The 24059-nt window shown below is 41.9% G+C and overlaps 1 protein-coding gene across 1 annotated transcript in view; it reads right to left on the bottom strand.

The window, feature by feature from the left end:
• The window catches only part of LOC137900305 (roundabout homolog 1-like), a 46112-nt gene that overhangs the window by 9425 nt on the left and 12628 nt on the right, over positions 1-24059 (bottom strand). The window contains exons 3-9 of the mRNA XM_068744368.1: positions 9542-9699; positions 6478-6598; positions 5728-5866; positions 5491-5618; positions 2648-2656; positions 2258-2382; positions 2008-2179 (exon numbers count right to left, since the gene is read on the bottom strand). Coding sequence (XP_068600469.1) covers positions 2008-2179; positions 2258-2382; positions 2648-2656; positions 5491-5618; positions 5728-5866; positions 6478-6598; positions 9542-9699 — 852 coding nt within the window. The remainder of the gene's footprint in view (positions 1-2007; positions 2180-2257; positions 2383-2647; positions 2657-5490; positions 5619-5727; positions 5867-6477; positions 6599-9541; positions 9700-24059) is intronic.

Below are 24059 nucleotides of genomic sequence, written 5' to 3'. Positions count from 1 at the left end.
GTGAGAGTGCCGTTGGAAAAGGTATTGTTCCTTCATGAAATAGAGGAGGGTGCAGATGCAGCCGCCCAGGAATGATGTATTTGCATTGTAACTGTTTTAACGTATTAAACCGTCAACTGGCCCAGAAGCTTCACATCGTTACATTATATTAGGACTGGTGAAAAACACAAGTCGAGTAAACTGACTTTTTTTTTTTTTCAAACATGTTAATAAGATTCTGTGTTTGTCGTGGAGAGAGAAGATCTACAGTGTCAGGAGGAGACAAAGACAATGTGACAAAGTACACAGATGTCCCTGGTAGTGGAGAAACTTAAAATAAATTATATCACAGCAGAATAACAAGACAAAGGTCAAATGTTTAAAAACAAAGCAATGTATGAAGAATAGACCACACCCTCAGGTACATCAAGGCCTACCCACTGCAAAACATCGAAATACCAACAAAACAACGGACAAAATGCTTCATAAATGTTCTGCTGCTATCTGTCCCAGATACAACTTTTCATTTATAAGACAGCAAAGCAAATGGCTTATATTTTATGTTATATCTATCAATATGTAATATTTATAATTCAAATGAAATGAAAAATTACTCTATCACAATTGAATCAAGGCAGAATATGTAGAAAAAAATATAAATAGCGCACCCACAGTGCATTATGGAACTATAAATTGGGAAATGTCATTCCCAAAAGATCAAAGTTGCAAAGAGAGAGAGACAGAAAATAAAAGTGAAAAAGATGAAATGCTGCCAAAGAAAATGAAAGACAGATATGAAAGATGTGAAAGATACTCGGAGGCAAAATTGTTAAAGGGAAAACAATGGGTTTATGTGGCTGTGCAGGCGGTGAAGGGGGGGAAAAAAATCAACTTTTCCCCTCCAGCGGAGAGCAACTAATCGTTCGCTCGGCAGAAGGTTCTGCTGGAGCCAACTCCAATCACAGCGGCAAAGCCCAACTAATAACAATTCCACTTAGATAACACTGCTCTCTTTTCACTCGCTGTCTAACATTTGAAAATTCAATGGATGGGGGAAAAAGGTTTAAAAAAAAAGGGATGGGAAAATGCCAGAGGTAATGTGGACCACTTATTTCCATACAAATGCAACACTCCGAATGGGAACGAGAGGAGTGTGAGGAATGGCAGGATGTTGAGAATTTAAGGGAATGGAGGGGAGAAAGAAACAGGTGCAGAGGATGATTTTTAGCGGCATGTATTATATATATAATGTAAAAGAATATGACCCTTTTGTTTTTCATCTCCTTTTATGGATTTCCCACTGCGTGGCTGCAGAATCCAACATGAGCAGAAAGTGAATTTAGGTGGAAATACTTCAGTATTGCTGCTGTCTGCTTAATCTGAAAGCAATTATCTCCATTCATTTAAGATGTGTGGTACTACAGGTACAAATCCCCCCAGACCTACACATGTGTTCATAATCACACAGTTTGTTTAATTGGGAGCTTTGCTAGCGGTATGTAATTATTTGTATGGGCCTCCAAGCACATTTGAATTGCTTTTTTTTAAACAATTATCACACTTATTTCATCACCTAGGATTTAGGTGGTAGTCCTTCAGACCACACACATCATATTAAAGAACCTAAAAACATCCCACAGTTTGTTTTTTTAAGAAACAGAGGAAAATATTAATATACCGCTAATCAATCTAATTATTTTTAATTTAGTTGAATGCTGTACAATATAAAAGTCAAGAAAGTATTCATTAGAGTTAAGGAATATTGGGCCAGACTCTAATACACATAATCACCATGGAAACAGATCATTTTTAAACAGATCATGTGAGCAACACCTCCTTAAATTCCTTCTGTCCTGAAAACCAAGGCCAGCCAGCACATCTACAAGACAGTGCAGCTGCCCCCCAGTCTGCACTCAAGGCCACGTCTGCACACCAAAGCTGCATCAGCTCAGAGTAGTCTGCTTGGTGGGAATGGGCTGAATTAAGGTACCACCATCTGCCCTACATCGCTCATTCCCATATACTCACTGTCTGTAACCTCTAACAGAGCTTTGGTAATAACGCTGCCAGCAATGTTGAGAGCCTGGCAGCTGTAGAAGCCGCCATCAGAGCGCTGAACATCGGTAATGGTCAGGCTGCCCATCTGTGAGACAGAGAGGCGGCTGAAGGGCTGTGGGGGCTGGTAAGAAAAGAGGAGACTCTAGAGAGGGGGAGACAAAGATCACAGAGTTAGTCTCTCATAATACTAAATCACTATTCCATGCACATGACGTCTCACCTCACTGCCTTCCTTCTGCCAGAAGATAGCAGGTTGTGGGTTGCCAGTGGCCTCACACTGGAAGGTGACCACTCTGCCTACCGCCACTGCCTGATTCCTGGGGCGTACGGCAAATGCTGGGGGCACTGCAGAGGAACAAAGTCCCCAGTTACATGACAGTCTGACGCATTCCATCCCTCCAATTTGTAGGTCAACAATAAAAAAGTTAGGCAAATATACACAGAAATATCAATTAGAATAAAAAAATCAAGCAGCAAGCTTCTAAATCCTTTACCAATGCATGACAATGATTACATACTGTATTGATGGATGGAATTACAAATAGGACAACAGGAACCCGTGAATTCCATTTGCTGTCAGGTGGTGGATGAGGGATGGATGACAACTTACCAGCATCGACTACAAGGGCAAAAGACACAAAAGAGAGGAGTGCAATGAATAACAAAGGAACATAAAGGAATATGGAACTTCAATGACAACATAAACAGTATTGTGATATATACAGTATATATATATAATATATATTTTAGTATTTATTGTGCTCAGTTTTTATTGTTAATAGCGTTGCTCATAGTTTCATTTATTGATGTTATTCTTTTATGCCTTTTTAACTGGGACCAGACTAGAGCACTGATTTTGTTCCTTTCATGTAAATGTTGGAATGAAATTCCTTGGTTCCTAGTGTTTCCTTTCCTTTCATGTTTCCCAGTGTTGTTCCCTCTCTCTGTTTGTGTGGGTGTGGTCTCCTCCTCCTCCCGTTTCCCTCACCCAAATTTTCTTATTTCAAACCCTTAATCCTCTCACCTGTATTTGTTCTCACACTATCCCACCTGTTCTTAATCGCCGAGATGGTTTGGTTTTTGTTTAAGTACAGGTTTGTGTACAGGCTCTGTTGTCGCATGCTTAGTGATTTTTTTCTTTATTTTGTTGTCCTCCAGGCTTTTTTTTTTTTTCCATTGAGCTGGTATTATAAAACCCAGTCAGACATTATTACTAGGATGATGGTTGTCAATGTACATTTTCAATCAGGCCGAGCGTTGACAATCTGCTTGTGAACAAGTGACCGTGTCTGTTACCCACCAGAGCCGAATGTCAGAAGTTAATTTGCTACTACAGGCTCCAAATCTATTTTCTAATGTGATTTTTTATTTATTTTTATTTTGTTGTTGTGACAGGAGACACCTGTCACAGTAATGCAAAATGTCATCCACAGACAGAGTCACAACACAACTCCATACAGTGCTGCAAACTGACCACAGAGCAGGTCACCTGACTGCCATACCCAATTACATTTGTTCATATTTCCCTCATTTGCGCTGCAGGTTCCAAGCCTGCACCGCAGATTCTCTTACCCATTTCCCCTTATCTACCACTTAACTGAACAGTTTTGCACAGTCCTTATCAAAATGCCAGCTTTTTGTGTTGCTATTTCCTCTTTGTGCATCCTCCGTACCCTAATGTGTTTATTGGTTCGTTTAAATGTCTGACATTTCAGAATCTCACCTGTAACAAGCTTTCATTAGCCTTTCTTTCACTGTTATATATTAGTACAAATCTGCTAAAAATATTTTAGCATATTTTCAATCCAAATCTCTAAACATAACCTTGTGCTTTCCACTCTGTGAGACATTCAAATTGTCAGTATTTGTACACCCAGCACAATAATGATTACATTTGACGGAGAGAAATCTGCAATATGCATGTCTTTTTCATATATTCTTGCACATTTCTTTAGATGAAAGGAGATTGTCCTTGTCTAAATAAGATGGAAATCTCTTTCTGTTCAGGCCTTTCTGGGTCCAGCATGACTGCGAGGTGTGAAAAATGTATATATAACTGCAGGTTTTGGTTATAGAGCCATAGTCACCCTTATGGAACACATGGAAAAAGATTCAATACCACGGAGGGGTGAGGCAAAAGCTTTGTGTCTGAAATGTAAAGTTTGAAGCTAATTCTGATTCTATGATGCAGGAAACAGCTGTGTAATTTGACATCTATGAACTGCATTTATAGTGAAATAAATAGTCAGTATTGTTTCTTCATATATGTTGCTTTCAATTAATGTTTTCTTTAAAAACAACATAATTTTACAGCTATGTCTCCATATTTAAATATGGGTTTCATGAATGGGACGCAATAGTTTTACCCAATGTAATATCTGAAATTAAAAGTCATTTTAAAGTCAGTGTTTCAAATTCAGTGAAATGATTTCATGTTATCTCAAGACATCTCAAGACATTTTGCCATTTAAACAGGATTTTTATTTATTTATTATTAAAATGAATTTGTTTTAATTTTGATAGATTTTATGTCCTTTAATAATATAATCACACAATACAATTAATGATCTAGCCAAAGTTCCCTTCTTGCATGTTCTTAATTTCCTGCTGATATTGAGCTGTCCATTGATCCATCAGCTGTTCATGCTATCTGGTCACATCTAACCAATAGTGACACGCCTTCATTGTCTTTCATGGTGGGAATAAGTGCACCCTCCGCATCCTCGGCCTCATCAGTCTACTGATTCTAACCTGCTGCCGCTTCGTGCGGATTCTATTCGATCACAATCTGCTAGAGGTGCAGGAGCCACACACTTTCTCTAATTATCACACAACTGCTGCAGTAAACATCATCCTTCCTTCATTCACACATCTTTGCTGATTTAACATATTGCTGCATTTGTCCAGTCACTGTCCAAATTACCTATGCCCCCACCCCCCCCTACCCCCTTGGTGTTAATATTCTCAGGTTATTGCAGGGAGAGGAAGGCAATATAATTGGAAACTGCCATCAAACCACCTCCCAGCATGAAACCACACCTGCCTTATCTTTAATTAGTCCTAGTGTCCTCGCAGTCTGTGAAACCCACTGTGCCATTGCTGTGTGGGTGTACATGCAGTACAGTCTTATACTGTGCATGTGACTCTGTCTATCTTTTTGGATCCTGCTTATATGAACTGAAAAACACAACGCACAGAGTAAAAAACAAGGGCGAGGAGATGGATGAATTATTCCTGCCTGTAGCAGCCTGGGGTGAAATAACGGTGACTTGATCTGGATAAAAGAAAAGTGAGTTAAAAGTCACTGCCTGCTAACGTGTGACAATACAGGGCACTTAGTTCTGCGGTTAGATGTAGCTACCTTGACAATTAAAAAAAAAAGGAATCAGAGGCTTTGAAAAGTAAGAGAACTTTATGCAGAAGAGAAGATTTGTGTGGGTGGGCTGTACTGACCGTGTACTGAGAGCGTGGCAGAGGCTTCAGATTTTCCAACCATGTTCTCCACCACACATGTATAGGAACCCTCGTCAGACGAGGTCACTTGGCGAATGACTAAGGTATTTTCCTCTAGGATTTCGAATCTGCAGGCAGGATGGACACATATATAATTGAGAGATGGAAGATGAAAAAAATGGAAACACTGCATTTGCCTGCTAAAATGAATGTGCATAGCAGGCCTTTGTGCATTACCTGCCCTTCGGAAGGTCGGAATCATCTTTCCTCCAGCGGACAGTTGGGACAGGGTCTCCTTGAACAACACAGTTGAACTCCACACTCTCGTCTGCCAACACCACTGTGCTGCTGGGCCTCTTCACAAATGTTGGGCGCTCTAGAGGGCAGCAAAACTATCAGTATAACCATCGCTGTCGCGGCTGCTATGTCCCCATACTTCAGGATTTACCATGGCCTCAGGTTAATCATATAACTATCTAATCTTTAGAAAAATAATATAAAATAGCTGTAAATTGTTGAACCCCTTGGGTAGTTCCTGTAAAAAACATTTATTATGCCAAATCTGCAGAACTACAGACGTACTAGTAAAAAAGGAGGTACTATACCCCAGACCACACACAAGGCCAATTAAGCGGGTGGTGCTGATAAGAACTCTATTCTAATGGGAAATTGTATGTGGGGGATGAACACAGTCATTTTGCGTGTGTGTGTGTGTGTGTGTGGGGGGGGGGGGGGGGGGGGGTTATTGTAGGTTCAATGGGAAGCTCTCGGAATGAATGGTTTGAGGGGCTGTGGTGTTGCAGCAGGAGACACTGTGAGCAATTTTGCCTGAAGACTCTCAAAAACAGATGGATTAGACGGCAGCATTGCTTTATCAACGTAATTAACAGATCGAACAGAACGGATCGGCAAGATAAAGCACCGTGAAATGAGAGGGCATTAAGTGATGCCCTGCCACACGGGGGGAAGCGCAATCAGGAATCTCACCTAACACAGTGAGTTCAGCAATCTCGCTCTCCCTCTCTCCCACCATATTGGTCCCGACGCAGATGTATTTTCCGGCGTCGCTCTTCCTGGTGTTGGTGATCATGAGCTTGCCGCTGCGGATCTAAAAAAAAAAAGAATTTGGCATAAAGAATTTAAGTCATGCAGTTTTAGCTGTGGATGAAAACTTGAATTCCCGGTGTCAGCCACACATAATCACACCTTTGGTTCTTTACATCATTTTTTAACTATACGCTTCTATGCTTGGCATGACAGCAAGTAGTGATTATATGTGTATATGTATGCATTCTTCATCTAAGGAGTCAAATTTGCACCTCCTTTAAGGCTGCGCAAGAAGGTCACCCATGATGAAATTACATAATTCATATCCAGCACTACAGGAGCACAGAACTTTGGGAACAAAGACACTCCCTTTGTGGGAGACGTTCCTCAGATGTTCAAACAGCCCTCTTTGCCTTTCCCAAACTTTTTTACCTTTTCCTTTTCTGTGCCACGATCTGCAAACACACAAGTATGCGCATACTCAGATGCCCTCACGCATACATCAAAAAGATGGAAGATATAGGCATGTCACGCCGTTTTCATTTATTTCATAACCTCTCCTCCATACGCCCCACAGGCGACGGTAGCTGTCTTTAAGGTGTTTAAAGTGTGTTAGAGGTGACACCGCTGTGGTCACGGGAACACTGATTCAAAGACCTGATAAACACCCACACACATCTGAAACCATCTCCCAGGCATCAGCTTCCATTAAACTTTCAGTCCCCTTACTACGACTAAAGATTTCCTGAGCATCCAAACCATTGGACCTCTTCTGTTCATACATGTCTACAAGAGACACGTGTGTCTTACCAGGGGTCGGAGGTCATGGCTGCCTACGCTGCTGTGTCCATCAAGCATGGATTCAATCATCCTACGCAGCGTCAACCATAGTGCAGATGGAATGCCTCATGCTGCAGAGTTCAAACCATCAGCCTTTTATTTATTACCCCCCCCCCCCCCTCCCCACTCCGGGCTGGCCTTCATACTACACAGTGAATAAATAGCAACTAATAGATGCCAAACTATGGCTGAGATTCCAAATCTGTTGCAAATTATGTGGCTTTAATATCAGGATTTTTCTTTTTCTTTTTAAATGCAGTGTTCGTTTACTTCTCAGAGACAATGATACCCACAAGAAAGAAAGTGGGTGTCTGAGGTCTTGAAGATTCAGCGCTCATTTGATGGGATGTGAATGCACGTACTCACATTAAAAGTCAATAAAAAAAAAGAGTCTTTATACGACGGAAACAGAATTATATAATTTAATACAAACACAGTGTTGATACTGCTTGTTATTAAAAATGAACCCACATTAACGCATGACTAACATCTGGCATTATTAGGATCCTTTCCACAAAGACAGGCTTTGGCAAGCAGCGAAAACACATACTGTATTTCACTGGACCATAGCAAAGATACTAAAAATCGCTTCATTTAGTTTATTATTTGTAATATAGTTTAGTTAGTCACACATAAAATTGAGCTGCTTGATATTAAAACACGGTCGTTCATAAAGCAAAATGATAAAACGTGAAATATGAAATAGATAACATATGCCATGAATAATTTTGTTTGTACAGTTAACTGAATGTCAGCGAAGGGATCTACTAATGGCTCATAACATTTCCCAAACTGTCTTCTCGTCGGTACAGTGAGCCTTAAAATGAGAGCTCCTCCAAATTATCTATAGCCTATGCTAATTTTAAGTCAATGTAACAATGCTTGTAAAGGTTACTTAAAGTAGATGATCCTGCTCTAACTGATTCCACTGACTAATGGCTTTCTGCTTTGCAATGTTTTGCAGTTTGCTGGAAAACCTGCAACAGTTGATTAAACAGAAGATCCAGTGCTTTTTTTTTATTTTTTATTTCCCAGAATAACTGCTCCTCTTTTGCCTTCACCCAGCCCCAGATGCCCCACGGCTACATTCTGAAGCAGCTTATAGTGTGATGATGTGATTTTCTGTATTAAAACCTTTTAAATAAAAAGCCATGCATCCATGTATAAGAGTATTTTAAAAGCTGCTATTAAGAATTAACTCCAAACTTGATCTGCATATTGATTAATAAATGATGACCCAGGCCACAAGGGGAGCAGGAAGTGACAGGAAGCGGATAAACTCGTGGTGGACTTCTTTGGTCTTTGTACAGTAAGTGATGTCTTTGAGCGAATTCAAAGACATATTTCCACACAGAGAAGATGATTAAGGAGGACAAAGACAGGCAAGCAGAAAGTACAAAGCAAAAAAGCAGCCTTTGTATTTTCCTCGGAGGAGCCCCCCACCCCCCACCACCTCGGCTCGGATCCATGCCGCTCCTTAAATCAGAGATAGTTGCTCTGCCCATCGCAGCCACCCAGGAGACCCTCTACCTGTCACTCGATACTAAAATCAGCTTTGAAGCTAGGCTTGTGCATCCCTGGCAGCAGGTACAGACATTCGTTATAAACAAATAAAAAAACACACAAACACACACGTACATGCATACGAAATCATGTGAGTTCCCGACACCTGGTTCCTGTTTTGAGTTAAATGAATAAGGAGCTGTCCTGCACCGTCGTACTGGTCTGGAACCACTTCAGATTCGAACATTTAATATATCAGATTTATAGAGCGTTATATCTCCTACGATGACAAGTACTAAAATAAACTTGTGGTTGTTTTCTGCTATTGTGGATTTTTTTTACAGTCATCAGAAGGGAATATAACTCACATATGTAGTGGTCGCCTTCACATTTCCAGCTCTCTGTGGATTCTCAGAAAACTTATGACTCTGTTTTATTGACCACAAGGCAACTATTTTATGATCTCAGCCCGACAAGTATGTTTTTCCATAGTTAGAAGCCACCGAGGCAAGAAGTGGTTCTTTAGAGCTCTAGGAAAGCTAACGAAATACCTAAGATACATGACAAAAGAGTTGCATTTCGCAGTCAGAGAAAATGTGTGCAAATTTGTGTGCAAACCATTGATCGTGTGTCTCTCGGGGTGAAGTGGCCATCTCCTTACCGTGATGCGTTCATCTTTCTCATCTAAAGCGGCGCCGTCTCTCCTCCAGGAGATGGTGGGTTCCGGGTGCCCTCGCGGCGGTTGACACTCCAGCACTGCAGGCTCACCCACCGCCACCATGACGTCCACTGGGTTCTGTCTGAAGTCATCACGTAAAACTGGAAAGCACACAATAAAGGCCAGGATTTGACAAATGTTGAATTTTATCATCAAAACATTTAATTTCTTCTTTTTTTTGCGAGAGAGAGATTAGTCCATTTTAAATTGTTGACTGATCTGCCATTTTATTTTTTTCCTCTTTGCTACCTTTCGATGATGATCAAAGACACATAAAAATATTTCCACTTTTTACACTGGTGTTTTTACTGTTGGTAACTTCGTAACAGTGTCATTCAAAACATCCAGATTTTCAAGTGGTTTAAGTCCTTGCTCCTGATGTTGAAAATACCTGTATTCCACTTGAAGGCAGCATAATAATCGGTTGCCTTCTGGCTTTGCTCGTCACATATTTTAAGAGAAACACATCCACTCTTGTCAAAAACACCTTTATCTATTGGAATTTTAGAGTAAATCAGCACTGAAATGCTACCACAAAACCTGCAAAGATATGTCATCAAAGTACTCCCTAAGTCAAGCAGGGGGACAATGTCCATTGAGAAACACTGCTGAGTAAGCTGGTGGTCTGATTGCTGTTAATAAGACAAGGGGACACTCTGTTAGAGAGCAATTCGGAAAGGTGCGATCCAGACGCTAGTAGACAGCGGAAAGCTGCAGCAGCGATTTATCATCTCCATGAACTGAATAGCCTGCATTCAGAGAGAGAGAGCTCGCCAACCGGCAGCTGAACCGGAGACAAAGCAAACTCACATCCGCCCCAACATGATAAGCAGGAGTGTGACGTCTGGTGGCCATAGGCATCTCCTTCCTGTCTACACCATAAGGTTTCCAATGCACAGCCCAGACAAGCATGAGCAGCAATTCATTCTGCAGACTCCTAGGAGATTCTAAAGCCATAAAAGTGGGAAAGGAAATGAGCCAAAACAATGTCAGAGCTCTAAGGTGAAATATTGGACAATTTTTTTTTGCAAGATGACAACACATCATGAATGAAAACAATCTCCAGCGTTGTGTAACCGAGAGATTTTCTGCTCCTGATGAGGTGAGCAACATGTGCTAATGTGGCTGCCTGTGCATGAGTGACTGCTGTTAAGCATTCACAGTCTTAAATTTCGGGAGGGGTTGGAACCCGAACAAGCCAAGGGACTGAAGCCAGAACAGAAAGAGCACAACAGCAGATCTCAGAAGGGGTTTAGGGTGAAAAAGACAGGAAACAATGAGGAAAAGACATAACCACTCACAGATGGCGGTGACTTGTTCACCTCTGGCTATGGATTTGTACATAACGCTAGACAAGGAAGCCTGGGAAGCCCAACCAGAACCCAAGATACGGGAGAACAAATTAGGACGACCTTCTAATTGGAAGCATTTTGGCCCCTGCACTTCTTTGAGCTGTGCTTCACTGCTCTGCCCCCTTGAACCTCCGAGCAGGGTTGGAACTGGCTGACTGCGGGGCTGACTGAGCGTTGATGGGAAACAGCTGTCTGACGACCCCCACCAACACCACCACTGTGTCACATGATAAAAGGCATTCCTCGTAAGACGCAAAACATGGTCGAGGTTACTTCAGCAGGAAGAGAGCGAGACCATCATAACTGTGTGTGTGCTGTTAATGCGAATGTGAGTGTGTGCCTGTGTGTTGATTTATTAACTGATAGTATCGAATAATTTCACTGGTAATCAGGTTACACATCTGTTTTTTTACTATCGTGTGAGGTCCAAATGTCTCCACATGATCTGCGAGCATGGGCTACTTCCCCAAACGCTTTTTATTTATGATGATAGCTTAGACGTTAGTGCGAGACATGGCGAGGAGAGATAAGGGTTAAAAGGAGGAGGAAGCTGGGTTTGGGAAATGTGTCCTTGGAAGTGTGCTTGCTTCTGCACGTAATACTAAAGTGTTGGGTAAGCACATAAAAAATCTGGAACATGCATTTTTAGAACTGTTTGTGTTCTCAGAGGGGAGCACATCTGTTTATTGTGTTCTAATGTGAACTGCATGTCTAAGTAAAACCTACGCCAGAATATGCAAATGCAAAAAAAAAAACCTGAACTATGCTAAGGCAGTTACAAACAGCCTCGGATGCCGTTTCTTGTTTCGTTATTCATCTGCTCTGCAAAATATATATAGAATGTCTGGTTATCAGTGCTCTTATCCTGACAAGCTATATTCTCTAGGAGCAATGTTGCTGATGCCGCCGTCTAAACCCTAAAGCCCTAAAGTCATTGGTGCGCGCAAAGTGAAGCTCCATTTGACAGACGTATGCATTTTTAAAATGTTGCAGGAAAATAAAAATGTAGCAATTGCGGCTCTGATTTCAAGGATATTTCAAGAATTATGCCCAATTAGTTTTTGTTTTTCACTAATACTGCAGAATATCATCATAATATTTATCTTTTTATTACAGTGTGTCAGTTTCAACAACTAAACCTTTTGACTTTGCTTCATTATCTTTTTCACTCTTGCATCTGTAAGATCAATATGGATTTGTACCCTATTAAATATTGCATATTTATTCCCAGATCATATTCATGCATTTCATGGATTGGACATACTGTATGTGAATTTCATCATTTTTCAAAAGCCCTTCATCTTATGTTTGGACTGACGCCTAACAGTGAAATCCAGCTCTTTTTAAAGCCAACTGAACCCACCTATTTAACTGGAGCCTTTCACCTTTTCTTCTTTTCTTCTACCATCCAATCCCTCTACATGAAAATCTCATAGGCTACTTCAAAGCACCAGCTCTGGGCACCGTTACCCTGGATCTGACAGTATCTGACATGTTGTTAGTCCTGAAGAGCTTGAACTATATCTTAAAAGACCTACTGCAGCCGTGCAAGTACAATCCTCCATTCAGACTTGAAGTAAACCAAACAAGAACAACATTACAAATGGGCGGGATGCTGGCACACACAGTGTGAATGAACAAACGGCTTCCTTGTTACAGAACTTTGTATCAGATGCTGCATGTCCAGCTGCAACGTTATCTTGCTGTAACAATCATTTGGACGTCCCATGGTCAGCATCAACATAAAGTAAAGCAGTGACGGTTTAAACTAAGATTTGCCAAACAGCTGTGCTTGCCTCGGCATGCAGTTGACATCAGCGAGACAATCAGCAATCATCTTATTTCAAATCTGGTGGCGGCGTTGCCTCACAGCAAGAAGGTCGCAAGTTCAATACCGACTTGGGGCTTTTCTTTGAGGAAATCCTCGACTTCTCTCACAATCAATCTCCTAACCTTTTCCAACCCCTGCCCCCTTATCATTCACCTTCTCTGGTTTCCTCCTGTTTGTTTCCTGCCTGGTCTTACAGAGTTGAAGTCTGGGGAGACAGAATGCTGCAGGAGAAACAGTTGCACCATAGAAAAGCCAATATGCGCTGCTCATGCGTTGCATTGTTGGTAAGGTAGATCAATAGGGATGCACATGCACGCATACATTGACTCACACAGGCATGTCCAGAGGGCCCTGTACCCCTCTGCAAGCTCACAGCAAAGCCAATAATGTGATATGAACTGCAACAGAGCAAATCCAATGAAAAAAATGAAGGTCCAAATTAGTATACATGCCTTAGCTCAGTCTCATAACTACACCACATGAGATTTGAACACACTAGAATCCAGTAGACACTGCAAGCTGCTTATGAAGGAAAATACAAATTCCTTGGCTCTTCTCCCTAAGCTCCCTAATTTGAATTTCATGTTCTGAAAATAAATCATTACCGTACTTACAAAAATCCCTGGGCAGCTAGTTGTTGTTGTTTTTTTGTGTGCATCCAAGGCAATAAGTCCATTCTAGTTTTGTGAGCCAATTCAATCAACATAGGGGCCAATTTACCAGGATCAAGTTTGTGGTCAAATTTCACACTGAAACTTTTCTCCCCACTCCTTCTCTCTTAATAAAGAGGAATAAAGCCCTGTCAAGCCGAGGCATTAGCTTCATGGGCTACACCTCTACATATGCATGCATTTATTTGTTTAAAACCAACCCTTTAAAGACCACAGTGTTAGGATAATAATAATGTATTCTTATTAATTTCTTCTCTTCTTCAACCCGTGGTACAAATTGAAAATAAAAATATTATTCCATATTTAAATTTTACCTGCTGCATTCTGAGTCTGTGTGTGTGTGTTTGTGGATGGGAGTGTGTGTGTGTGTGAGCATGGAAGAACCGGTTCACCGGTTCTCGGATGTTCTGCCACTCTAATCCTGTTGATGTATGTGCAGAACATATCACTCGTGAGGGGCAGACATTAAAGCCAGCTAAAGGGATTGTGTAACCTCCATTTTAATCCCTTCTCCTCATCCTATCCCTCCGTAAGAGGAAAGATAGGAGAAAGAAAAGGAGGAAAAACGGTGCTGAGAATAAGGAGAGGACAGATACAGAGAGACAGACGTACATGAAGCAGATTAGGAGAATTAGAGGCAGAAGAGCGGAGTAAAAAGGAAATTGACATTCACACAGAATTCCATGATGTTGACTCTCCTTGGAGAAAGTTTTGATTTCATCCATTTGCTTTCTGAAAGTAAACACTGGAATATGTAATAACTGGTGAGCTGAGATCAATAAAAGATCTGAAACATAAACACCTTGCTCTTTCATTATACAGCAGTTTGGTCCGTTCAATCAGTGCAAATGAGTCCAAGAAAGACTCTCACTCCTCGGGGCTCATTACACAGGTGGAGGACACAGTCCTCTGAAATATGTCTGCAGGCTGTCACCCTGTTTTACTGTCACTGCAGTCTAATACGTGCATTGTTGTGATGGTACAAGCCATGTATGATTGAATAAAATATTTATATGTGGGGGGAGGGGGTCTGCTTTTACTACCTGTTATTTTAGGAGAAGTCTAGATTTGTTTAGCATGAGCTTTTTTAGCCCCTTTTCAATCCCGGGTAAATAATATTCACTAAAGTAAACTCATTAGGCTTTAATTCACCAATCACAGGTGAAAGCCTGCGCTCTGGTCACAAATGTCCCTTTAATTACACCAGACAAGACTCCCACTGGTATGAGTGATAATGGGACCCCGGGAGGTGCACGACAACAGCAGCTTAAAAATGGCCATGGAGCACCAGCAATACCTGAGGATTGTTGAACTCAAAGCAGAATGACCCACATACTGAGAAGTGCACTAACAACAGCCCCCCCCCCCCCCCCCCACCCCACCCCACCCCACCCCACCCCACCCCCTTGGGACCTGACCTCCTCCGAGGAGATGGCGCCCAATTTGTTCCAGTGGTGCACAGCCATTGCTTTGTTACGTTTATGGCCTGTTGAGGATGTGAAGTAGTTCACAGAGAGAGATTTGTGATTAAATTAGATAAACTCACACACACAGACACACACACACATAAAGGTTGTTTGCGCTGTCAATTTTAAAAGCAAAAGCGGAGACCAGACTCCTATATATAGCAGGAAGGCAGAAGGAATAGCAATGAAAACGGGGCATAAAACCAAATCAAGCCCTCCTCTTCTGAATAATGGAGCAAGCTGGAGGCAGAAATCCGGCACTTTTACTCCAGGGCAAGAGTCCCTCGCATGAAAGTGGAGAAAAGCCACACACACACACACCCCACCCTTTAACCCTCTCATTAGTGTAATCCCGCATGTGAAGAGTAAATTGTCATGAATAAATCCACTTAGAAGCCAGCGAATGAAAGACTTTCACTTTGAGATGCTTTCATTACCATTTCAATCAGCATGCCATGCTGCAAAAATGTTGGCAGTGTTTGACAGAGTAATTGGGAACATTAACGAGTAGATAAAATATGGTAAGCGGAGGGAAGCATATCTGTGAGTGAGCCAGTGTGTTTTGTATCAACTGTATGCTTTTTATTCGTTACTGTCAGAAAACACATTCTTGATTATGTTTCCATGGACAACGCCAACGAATCTCATCAAAACAGATAGATTTTTGAGCTACAGTTTGGAGTTTTGTTTTGACAAAAGACAAGAGCTGGAACGCAGACAGCAGTCAGACATAGAGAAAAATTTATTTTATTATCCCCGCCCATAGAAACCTTTGTTTGAGCTGTAAAATGACCTTCACAATGGTGTTTAGAAAATCTCCTTGGGCTAGGTGAGTTCGAAATAAGCACCTTCTATGAACTGTACACACACAAAAAAGAAGTAAAGAGGGGAAAACTTCAGGGTATGTGCAATTACACTCTGCAGACAGAGCATAAATCTGAAGCTTTGCGGGATACCCTTTGTTTAAATGAGTATCTAGCCTAATTCCAACCTGGCCTTTGTTTGTGAAAGAAGATAGAGTGGGCAGAGGTAGAAATAATAAAGAGGAAAAACCCAGGAGAGATTCTCCAAGAGAGGAGTGCACCGGGGTCACAAAGAGAGGCGATGGAGAGGAAGAGGGAGAAGATCCGGTGATGGGGAGGGCGATGCATTGTAACAAAGGGAAAAGTGAGTGAGACAAAGGCGTACAAGCTCGGGTATATGAGAAGAAGATGCAGACACAAAGAAACAAAGAGCTACGGGTGAGCGCAACGCCGAGCGAGACGGCTCGACTCTTGCTGCAGCGCAGCGTTGAAATAGGCCAAGTTCTGCCGCGATAAACCCACCTGCACACACTCGCATGCATGCAAACCACACTAAGCACACACACACACACACACACTCTTTCAGTTACAGCTATGTTCCGCATCCTAATATACTCCGAGGTGCCTTAGTCCTTCCCCTGTCATCAATCTGAGAGACAGTTCAAGACCCAGGAGAGTAGGAGACTGTGGGCAGGTACGTAACACGCTCCATTGTGACGAAGAGAATGATACGAATCAGAAGGCGCTCGACAGAATCACATCAAAATCTGAGACTATGGCATCATATTCCAAGTTGTATGATGCTGATTGACATTTTATATTCTGCAAAGCAGTAAGCAACGTAGCACAGCAAGAGAACATTACATTTGTGTGTTGGGGAAAGCACAAATAGCAGAATCAAATGTCTCCAAGGTGAATATGATATTATCCTCTGCACATTATTTACTCACTAGTGTTGGATGTCTTGAATGATTGGCTGATTTGGAGCCATTTAGTGCAGCATGTCAGGTGTTTAAAACTGATAATGACGTGTGAAGGAGGAGGGGGGGAGTAGATAGCGCCGCAATACCGCCATGGTTAGCAAGCAGCTGGCTCTCATTTTCACAATCATGTAGTTCCACACAGAGGAGGTATAAAGAGGAAAAAAAGCATACAGCGTTCAGCTTCAGCGGGTTATTTAGATAAATAAGCATTTCTCCGTAAATGTAAAAAGCCGACAAACAGTAGTCTTTGGTACTTAAAATGCCTACACGTTATGCAGAGGTTGGAGATTTAGAGTCAGAAAGGAAAGAGAAGTTTGCCTTTGACGACAAGCTTGTTTGGCTTGGACCAAACGGCACCAGAGAGGAATGACTGCAGGAAAAAAAACGGAATAAGAAGTGAAAGATGAAACTTTAATGATCCCTCTGGGGAGATCGGGTCATTGTGGCAGTGTAGAAAAGGGTATAGATAAGAAGTGACTGCAAGCAGGCTCATGTAGGTAATAAAAGGAATTAAAATGAGAGAAACACATTAGGATTATATGTTCTTTCATAAAATTGAATGTCAAATGTATGCACGTGACTGTCAAACAAATTAAATTGTCACAATGCTGTGTTGGACGTGCATGGAAATGGTTGAATTATCAAACTTTATCAATTATCAAAATTGCATATTGCGGATGAAGAATGACAGAAGAGGGTGAGGACAGACTGAGCGAAGGAGGGAGGGAGGACAAAAGGAATGCGCTGAAACAGACTCTCGGCCCCTTTAATTGATAGGAAACAAGAGGTTTCTGAATAAACACCCGCCACGGAGGAGAGATGGGTTTATTTATCCCCTCCTCGCAATATCCTTCTTTTTCCTGAAGTATTCTAATGACGTAAACTCATGTCATGCTTCACTCAAAGTTCTTCCTTCTCCCGTCTCTTTGCACTTCCCCTTCACTCTTCACCAGCTGTCTATCCGCCATCCTGCCCTGTGTGTATCTGTCTGTTGCCGGGGCGACACGCCACACAACATCTCAAGATTTCCAAATATAACAAAAAGCTGCTTTCAAAGTCAGCTCAGATTTCCTATCGCCGTACCTCCATCGCTCTCTCTCGCTCTCTCTTTCTGGTTTTGCACTCCTTTTTTGCTGTCACTTTTGGCCTGCATTCTTCCTTTTATTCCTAATTACCTAGTGGAGGATGAGGTAGCCCCCTACCATCCCCCATACCTACAGCACCGCTACATCTACAGAAAGACCCTGATGAATAATTTCACATTTCTCTCGCCTTAATTCTCACATACTCAAATTGATTATTGTACAGAAAGCACAGCAAAAAAGAGCAGCCCACTGGGTAATTTGTCTTTTTGACGAGGCGAGTTCATGAATAGGTGTGGGGGGAGGGAAGGAGTGCTCGAAACGATATGGAGAGAAAACGAAAAATTGATATCGGAGGCTTCGCCCGGTCCTGGCTCTCATAGTTCATGCTGTTTGATGCTGTGGTCAAAGGCACAATTAGAGGGAGTGGACATTTGCATGTGCAAATGTTCTTGAAAAAAATATCAAATTATGAGCCCTGCATCCCTGAGAAGCATCTGTAATTACAGCAAACCCATTGGAAAATAAAGCTAATGCAGCGCCTAATCCCTATTGCAAACACTGCTGCAGCCTTGTGGCAACAAACATTAATTTCTAAATTCTTGAATCAATGTGAAAAAAAAAAAACAAGAAAAACCGATGCCTTGATCCAGGTATTTTCAGCCTCCTTCACAATGGCAAGAGCAATGGTTCATGTGCCAAGTTGAGGTGATGACAGGGAGGAAGGGTATCATTTGGACATCACAGGAACGATCACTGGGTACACACAGGAACTTATCATTTGTGTGAGGTATTTTACGAAGCAGCTCTGGTGAAATACACGCACCTGTCCTGACTCATTCCTCTGCAACGTGAGTCACCAAGCTGGACTGAGATTAGGTGTGTGCTGTTGGCACAAGATGGTGCACAACTGAATTTTGTATTTTGTATGCCAAAGAAGAAAATCTGCAGGTTGTACCTTCAAATCTGATTGTCTACCAGTGTAAACTAAGCTAAATCCCCCCCCCCCCCCCCAACAAATGTCTTGGCTCTTTCCTTTCCTGCATGTACAGTGCACATCATGTGTACACCCTCATCACTTATTCTCCCTGGTGTGTTCCTGTCTTCCAGCTTCAATCTCTGCTTATTTTCATCTCCTTTGTTTCCTCTAAGCTATCTCACCATCTCTCCAGGCTTTGCTCCACCCTGTTTTCATTTTTTTTCTCTCTCGCTCCTGCTCTAAAGTCTTTCAACTATGCTAGATTTGGCTCACTGATTTTTAGGCTCATGCATGTCTCCTTCTCTTTTCTCCCGTTTGCGCATTCTCCATCCTCCCCAAAACCTCCTAATGGATCCCATGTCAGCAGAATTCCAGAGCGAACCACACAACTGCGTTGTGGCTTTTATGTCTGTCTCTGCTTCAGTGCCTGTCTCTTTCTATGTATGAAAAAATTAGGAGAAAAACTGCAGCCTAATATTACAGTGAAAGAGCTCCAATAAAATTAATTTTAGTGAATAAAGCCGCGTCTAACATTTCAAATGAATAACTCTACGGGTGCACAGTCTATTGTGTGGTTGCCAATGCACATGTTATTATTTCAAAATTACTTTTGGGATTTGGATTCTTCTTTTGTCATATGATTTATTTTTATATTTGACAGTCATTATTTTTCATAGCTTAAGTTTACATTTCCTTTATCCGTGTAGCATGGACAATATTCATAAAAATGGTGATTCTACAATTCAGATTGCTGTTGCATCTGGTAAATTCAGCTCTTAGTGCATATTTCAGCACAAATATTGACAATTTGTGCAAAAAGTTTGTTTGGGGGTGGGGGGGTTGGAGTACACAATGCAGCCTTCTAGATTCTTTTTTTTTTTCAGCTAGCCTATAAAAACTACTCTGCCAGCCGAATATTTGCTTGTGGTGACTGACGACAGATATAATGGCTGTGGTTAGGGGCTGCAAGCCTGCTGCCACCACACACACACACATCTTACTGGTCAGAATGGATGATTAGAGGTGAGGCTGCTGCTTCCACCATGCGCAACCATATATTATTTTTTTTTACACTTTTGTGGACCAGTTATGCATGTATGAGATTCCTACCTGCAGGCAGTGTGGTTAATCGATAAATCAGGCAGCCCAGGCCACAAAAATTAACATTCTAGTTGGGTCCAACAGGCTCACAAATCTGAAATAAAAATGAAAAATTCAAACCAGAACATTCGGGTTGATAGTGAATTGGTGGTGCATGAGTGTGATTCGTCTCCCCCATCAGCAGCCATGCTATCTGCTCATTTACACATGAGACACAGCAGCTTAACTGCTCTCATTATTTAAATGTTCTGACATGGTTTTAGATTTGGTCAGAATCCCATGTTAATTAATGTGCTAATTAACACATGTTAATCACACAAACCGTCCCGGTCCAAACAGCAAACCTGCTGTGAGTAAAGCAATTTGTCCTCCTTTGAAACATTTCAAATCAATTTAAATTGGAAGCTAAAAGTTGAATGCTGTTGGTTCGGTTTCATCTCTCCAATTATGTTCAGAACGACAGTTTTAAGAAATGCATGCTTAAAATGCTGAAAGCAGACCCTTTAAAAAAAATTACAATTTAATCATAGTGTTCTAGAAAACACATACAGGCTACATCAACACAACATAAATCACCTGGAAAGCTTGTTTTGCTTGAAATATTTTTAGACCACATTTAACCAACCAGTAGGAGTGGAGTGAAATATATGTTGTAGTGTTCAGCCTAATCGCGCCTGTTCCGCGTGGGCTGTTGGCTCTGTCTGTGGTATTGCTGGTAGCCGTTTTATTGCTGTGAGCAGCATCCAGCACCAAAAGTGCCCTGCAGTCAATGAGGCGAGGTAAGTGAAGACCAGCCACTCATGTAGGTGAGGACAGACCCGATGCCATCCAGAGAGCCCCGAAACCACATTTTGGCACAAACATTCCTTTGCCCGGTGCAGACTCACTCGTCCGAAACCACAGCACCACTTTTCAAAGGACACGGTTGACCTAAATGTATTAATATTGAGCCTGTGACACACCCAAATTGAACCACATTCAATAAAGCGGCTCCCTGGGTCCACCAAGTCACATGTCAAGTTTGAAATAGATCAAAGCATTCTGAGGGTATAGGCAAATTCTGTTCAGACAGACATTCCACACTTTACAGTTATACATTTGTGCCTGTCAGGGTCTTGCACTACGCTTGCTTTACCTTCTGCTCGACATCTGATTGAGAGGACTGCTGGCTTGTCCTCTGCTTTGGTGAGGAAGTGAACCAGTAGTAGAGTGTGCACCGGCTGTAGCAGGCTCACAGGGACATGTGTCACAAACATCCGAGATAAGACACACACTGGAACCCACTTTCACATCTCTGCTAGGCGCCACACTCCACAGGTATGGGGGCAACGCGGGTCAGCCGCTTTGGTGACAAATGGGCTCAATTTGCATTTATTTATCCCTCTGCTTTGTGGATCACAGAACGCACGCTGGTCTGCTCACCGTCACCAAAAAATGGAGGCGATGCACTCAGAGATTAAATCTGTGCTAAAGTCACTGCACTTGTGACATGAATATAAGTTTCTGCTGTACAAATAGCAGGGGCTGGAAGAAAGCCGGGGAGAGTGACGGGGTCAGGAGAGAGTGGGAAGCACACGTTTATAATGTTTGGATTTGATAAGTCCTGGAAATTGCTCTGAGAGGCCCCTCCGCTTCTGGAAAGACAAGCATCCTGCCTGTCCATGACACCCGCAGGGTTGCCTCAGCGAGGAGGCCTTGCGTGACACGACTTTCCCTCCGCTATTAACCTCTGCACCAATATTTTGTGTCTTACAAAGGCATTCGTGTCATCAACGTTCAATCTACAAACACTACCCTAGAATTAGTATTTCTCTCTCGGCAAGTCGGCTCACACACACCCCCTTCCCTTTCAATGAAATTAATGCACACCAACATAGAACCCCCCCTCCCCGCTGGTTTTGTCACATTACCTGACAGAACACTGACAGATTTCTTTTTTTTTTTTTTGCTCAGCGCCAAGCGAGCAGTGGTGTGAATGGTTGAGCCGATATAATTAATTAGTGCTGCACCCATATGGATTATAAAAGAGGCAGGCTCACGCACAACAGGAGAGTATGTCACATTTCCACCTGATCAGCTCTCAACATTTCCTTCGGTGGCATGCATGCACAGATCCACACGAGTTCCCACACCAGGAGGAAACGAGAGGGGGAGGGCGGCGGTGGCTGCAGCTTTGTAATCAGGGGATTTCTTTGCTGTAAATTTAAGTGGTTGTAGCACCTATAGAAAATACAACATGCAAGATGGCTTGCTGCACCGTGTGCACAGAGACAGCTGCTCTGATGGGCGAGAGGAAGGAGGGGAGGAAAGTGAGCATATTGCTAAACAGATTACTTTCCAGCGAGCTTCATAAACAGCATACTGTCATTCTGGCTACAGAGGAATACAGATGGATGGGGGTACATGCTAATGCTTGCACGACGCTCTCAGACATTAATTTTGCTTCTCATTCACCTTCTCTGAATCCAAAGCAAACAACGCATTTATTCCTGCACATTCACATCTCACAGATTTTTTACATAGGACTAAATCTACAGCAACAACTGTTTTGACATTTAATATATGTTCAGTATGCTTTTAATAAGTGTTATAATATCAAAACAAAGTGTAAATTAAACTACATTTCCGCCTAAATGATCTGCAGCCAGAATGGACGGTGCCATTACCTCGTCTCTGTCCAACATTTGTCCCCAATGCACAAGACAAATGGAGTCATTGATGATGGGTACGGACCAGAAAAAATATATATAAAAGATTTCAATAAGGTTGTTTTATTCTTACAATTACCACAGTCACTTAGACTGAATTGCGGTATTTAGTTTCAGCCGTATGAATAAAGAATAATACGTTGCGGTGCACACAATGCAATGCAGCTAAGCTCTTTGTGAATAATAGCATAATCCGCTAGAATTGTGAATAGATATCTAACAATTAGCTCACTGTAATCCATCCAGCTGATTCCTGTTAGTGGGCTCCAAATAGGAGCAGTTATGGATAGGAATATCCTCCCCTGGGAAGAATATTCTGGCATTAGTGACTCAAGGAAATGCTGTCCTTCATTGTCTGTGGAGAGAGAGAGAGGGCTTCTTTGTGTCTCTATGGGTTCCGTGGAGATACAAATGGAATGCAACAGAGGGAGTTGAGGTCAATGTTAATCATTTCTGCTTCGGTCTGTGGTATTAGCATACAGTGAAACACCAATGCCAAGGTTTCCAAGTCTGGCCATGGTTCCAATTTCTTGATTTTGGTTTCTTGTCTTATGGAAGAATGTACCAAAATGACTGGTTTATTGTGTGTGCTGCTGAAATGAAGCAGTTAGGTTTACTGGGGCTGAAATAGGTGACTGTGAAATGTACCCTGTGTTTAATAGCATCTATTGAAGCATTGCTGGATGACATGCATGATTAAAGTTCCAGTGTTTGTGAGCATGATGTTCTGTTCAGAAAGCAAATGGGGGTGACAGGAGGGACTATTGAACACAGCAGAATGTGCATCCTGTAAACATTGCACAGCACATTCCCTGCTGTGTGTTTACGGCCGTGTGAAGCATCGTGCACTTCTCCCACCTAGAAGCAATTTGGTACTGGAGTGGTCTCGCTGTGCTGTTTCTCACCAGTGCGTTCACATTCTCAGGGAGGATATCGGAATATCATTCCGGGTTCTGTTCTACAACACATCACTCACACCTTTGTTTGATTTCACCTCTCAAGGACAAAAATGTTTTCTGACTTTTTTTATTTATTTACAGTGATTGTATTTGGACAAGTAGTTTGCTGCATCCCCAATACAACGATTGTGAAAAGCATGTTTCTCCAAATTTTAAAAATGACTTTGAAATTGTGTTTCTTTGTCAAACAGGTTGTATAAATATTGCTATAATCTGTCACCTTGAGCAATGTTCACAGGAAAAACCTCATAATGAAATAACATTTCCAATGGAAACTATGGACATAACTGAATATTGAAGGAAGACAATATTGACTCTGGGGGGGATTAAAAAAAATGCTCCTATTCAGCTTGCGTTTCTGCTGCTGACATTTAAAACGCCCTGCCAGACATCATTTCAAAAACATTTCAACTACACAAAGTCTAGAATTGCTGAGATGGAACTCTGATGTATCTAACAGAAGGTGTATAAAAGCAAATATGTTCAAGGTCAAGCGCTGATCTTTAGATTCAAAATGAGAGCATGA

This window comes from Brachionichthys hirsutus, chromosome 10 (genome assembly GCF_040956055.1).
Source record: "Brachionichthys hirsutus isolate HB-005 chromosome 10, CSIRO-AGI_Bhir_v1, whole genome shotgun sequence".
NCBI classification, from domain to species: Eukaryota; Metazoa; Chordata; class Actinopteri; order Lophiiformes; family Brachionichthyidae; genus Brachionichthys; species Brachionichthys hirsutus.
Note: the sequence above shows the minus strand (reverse complement) of the source record. Positions and strands in the feature narration are given on the sequence as shown.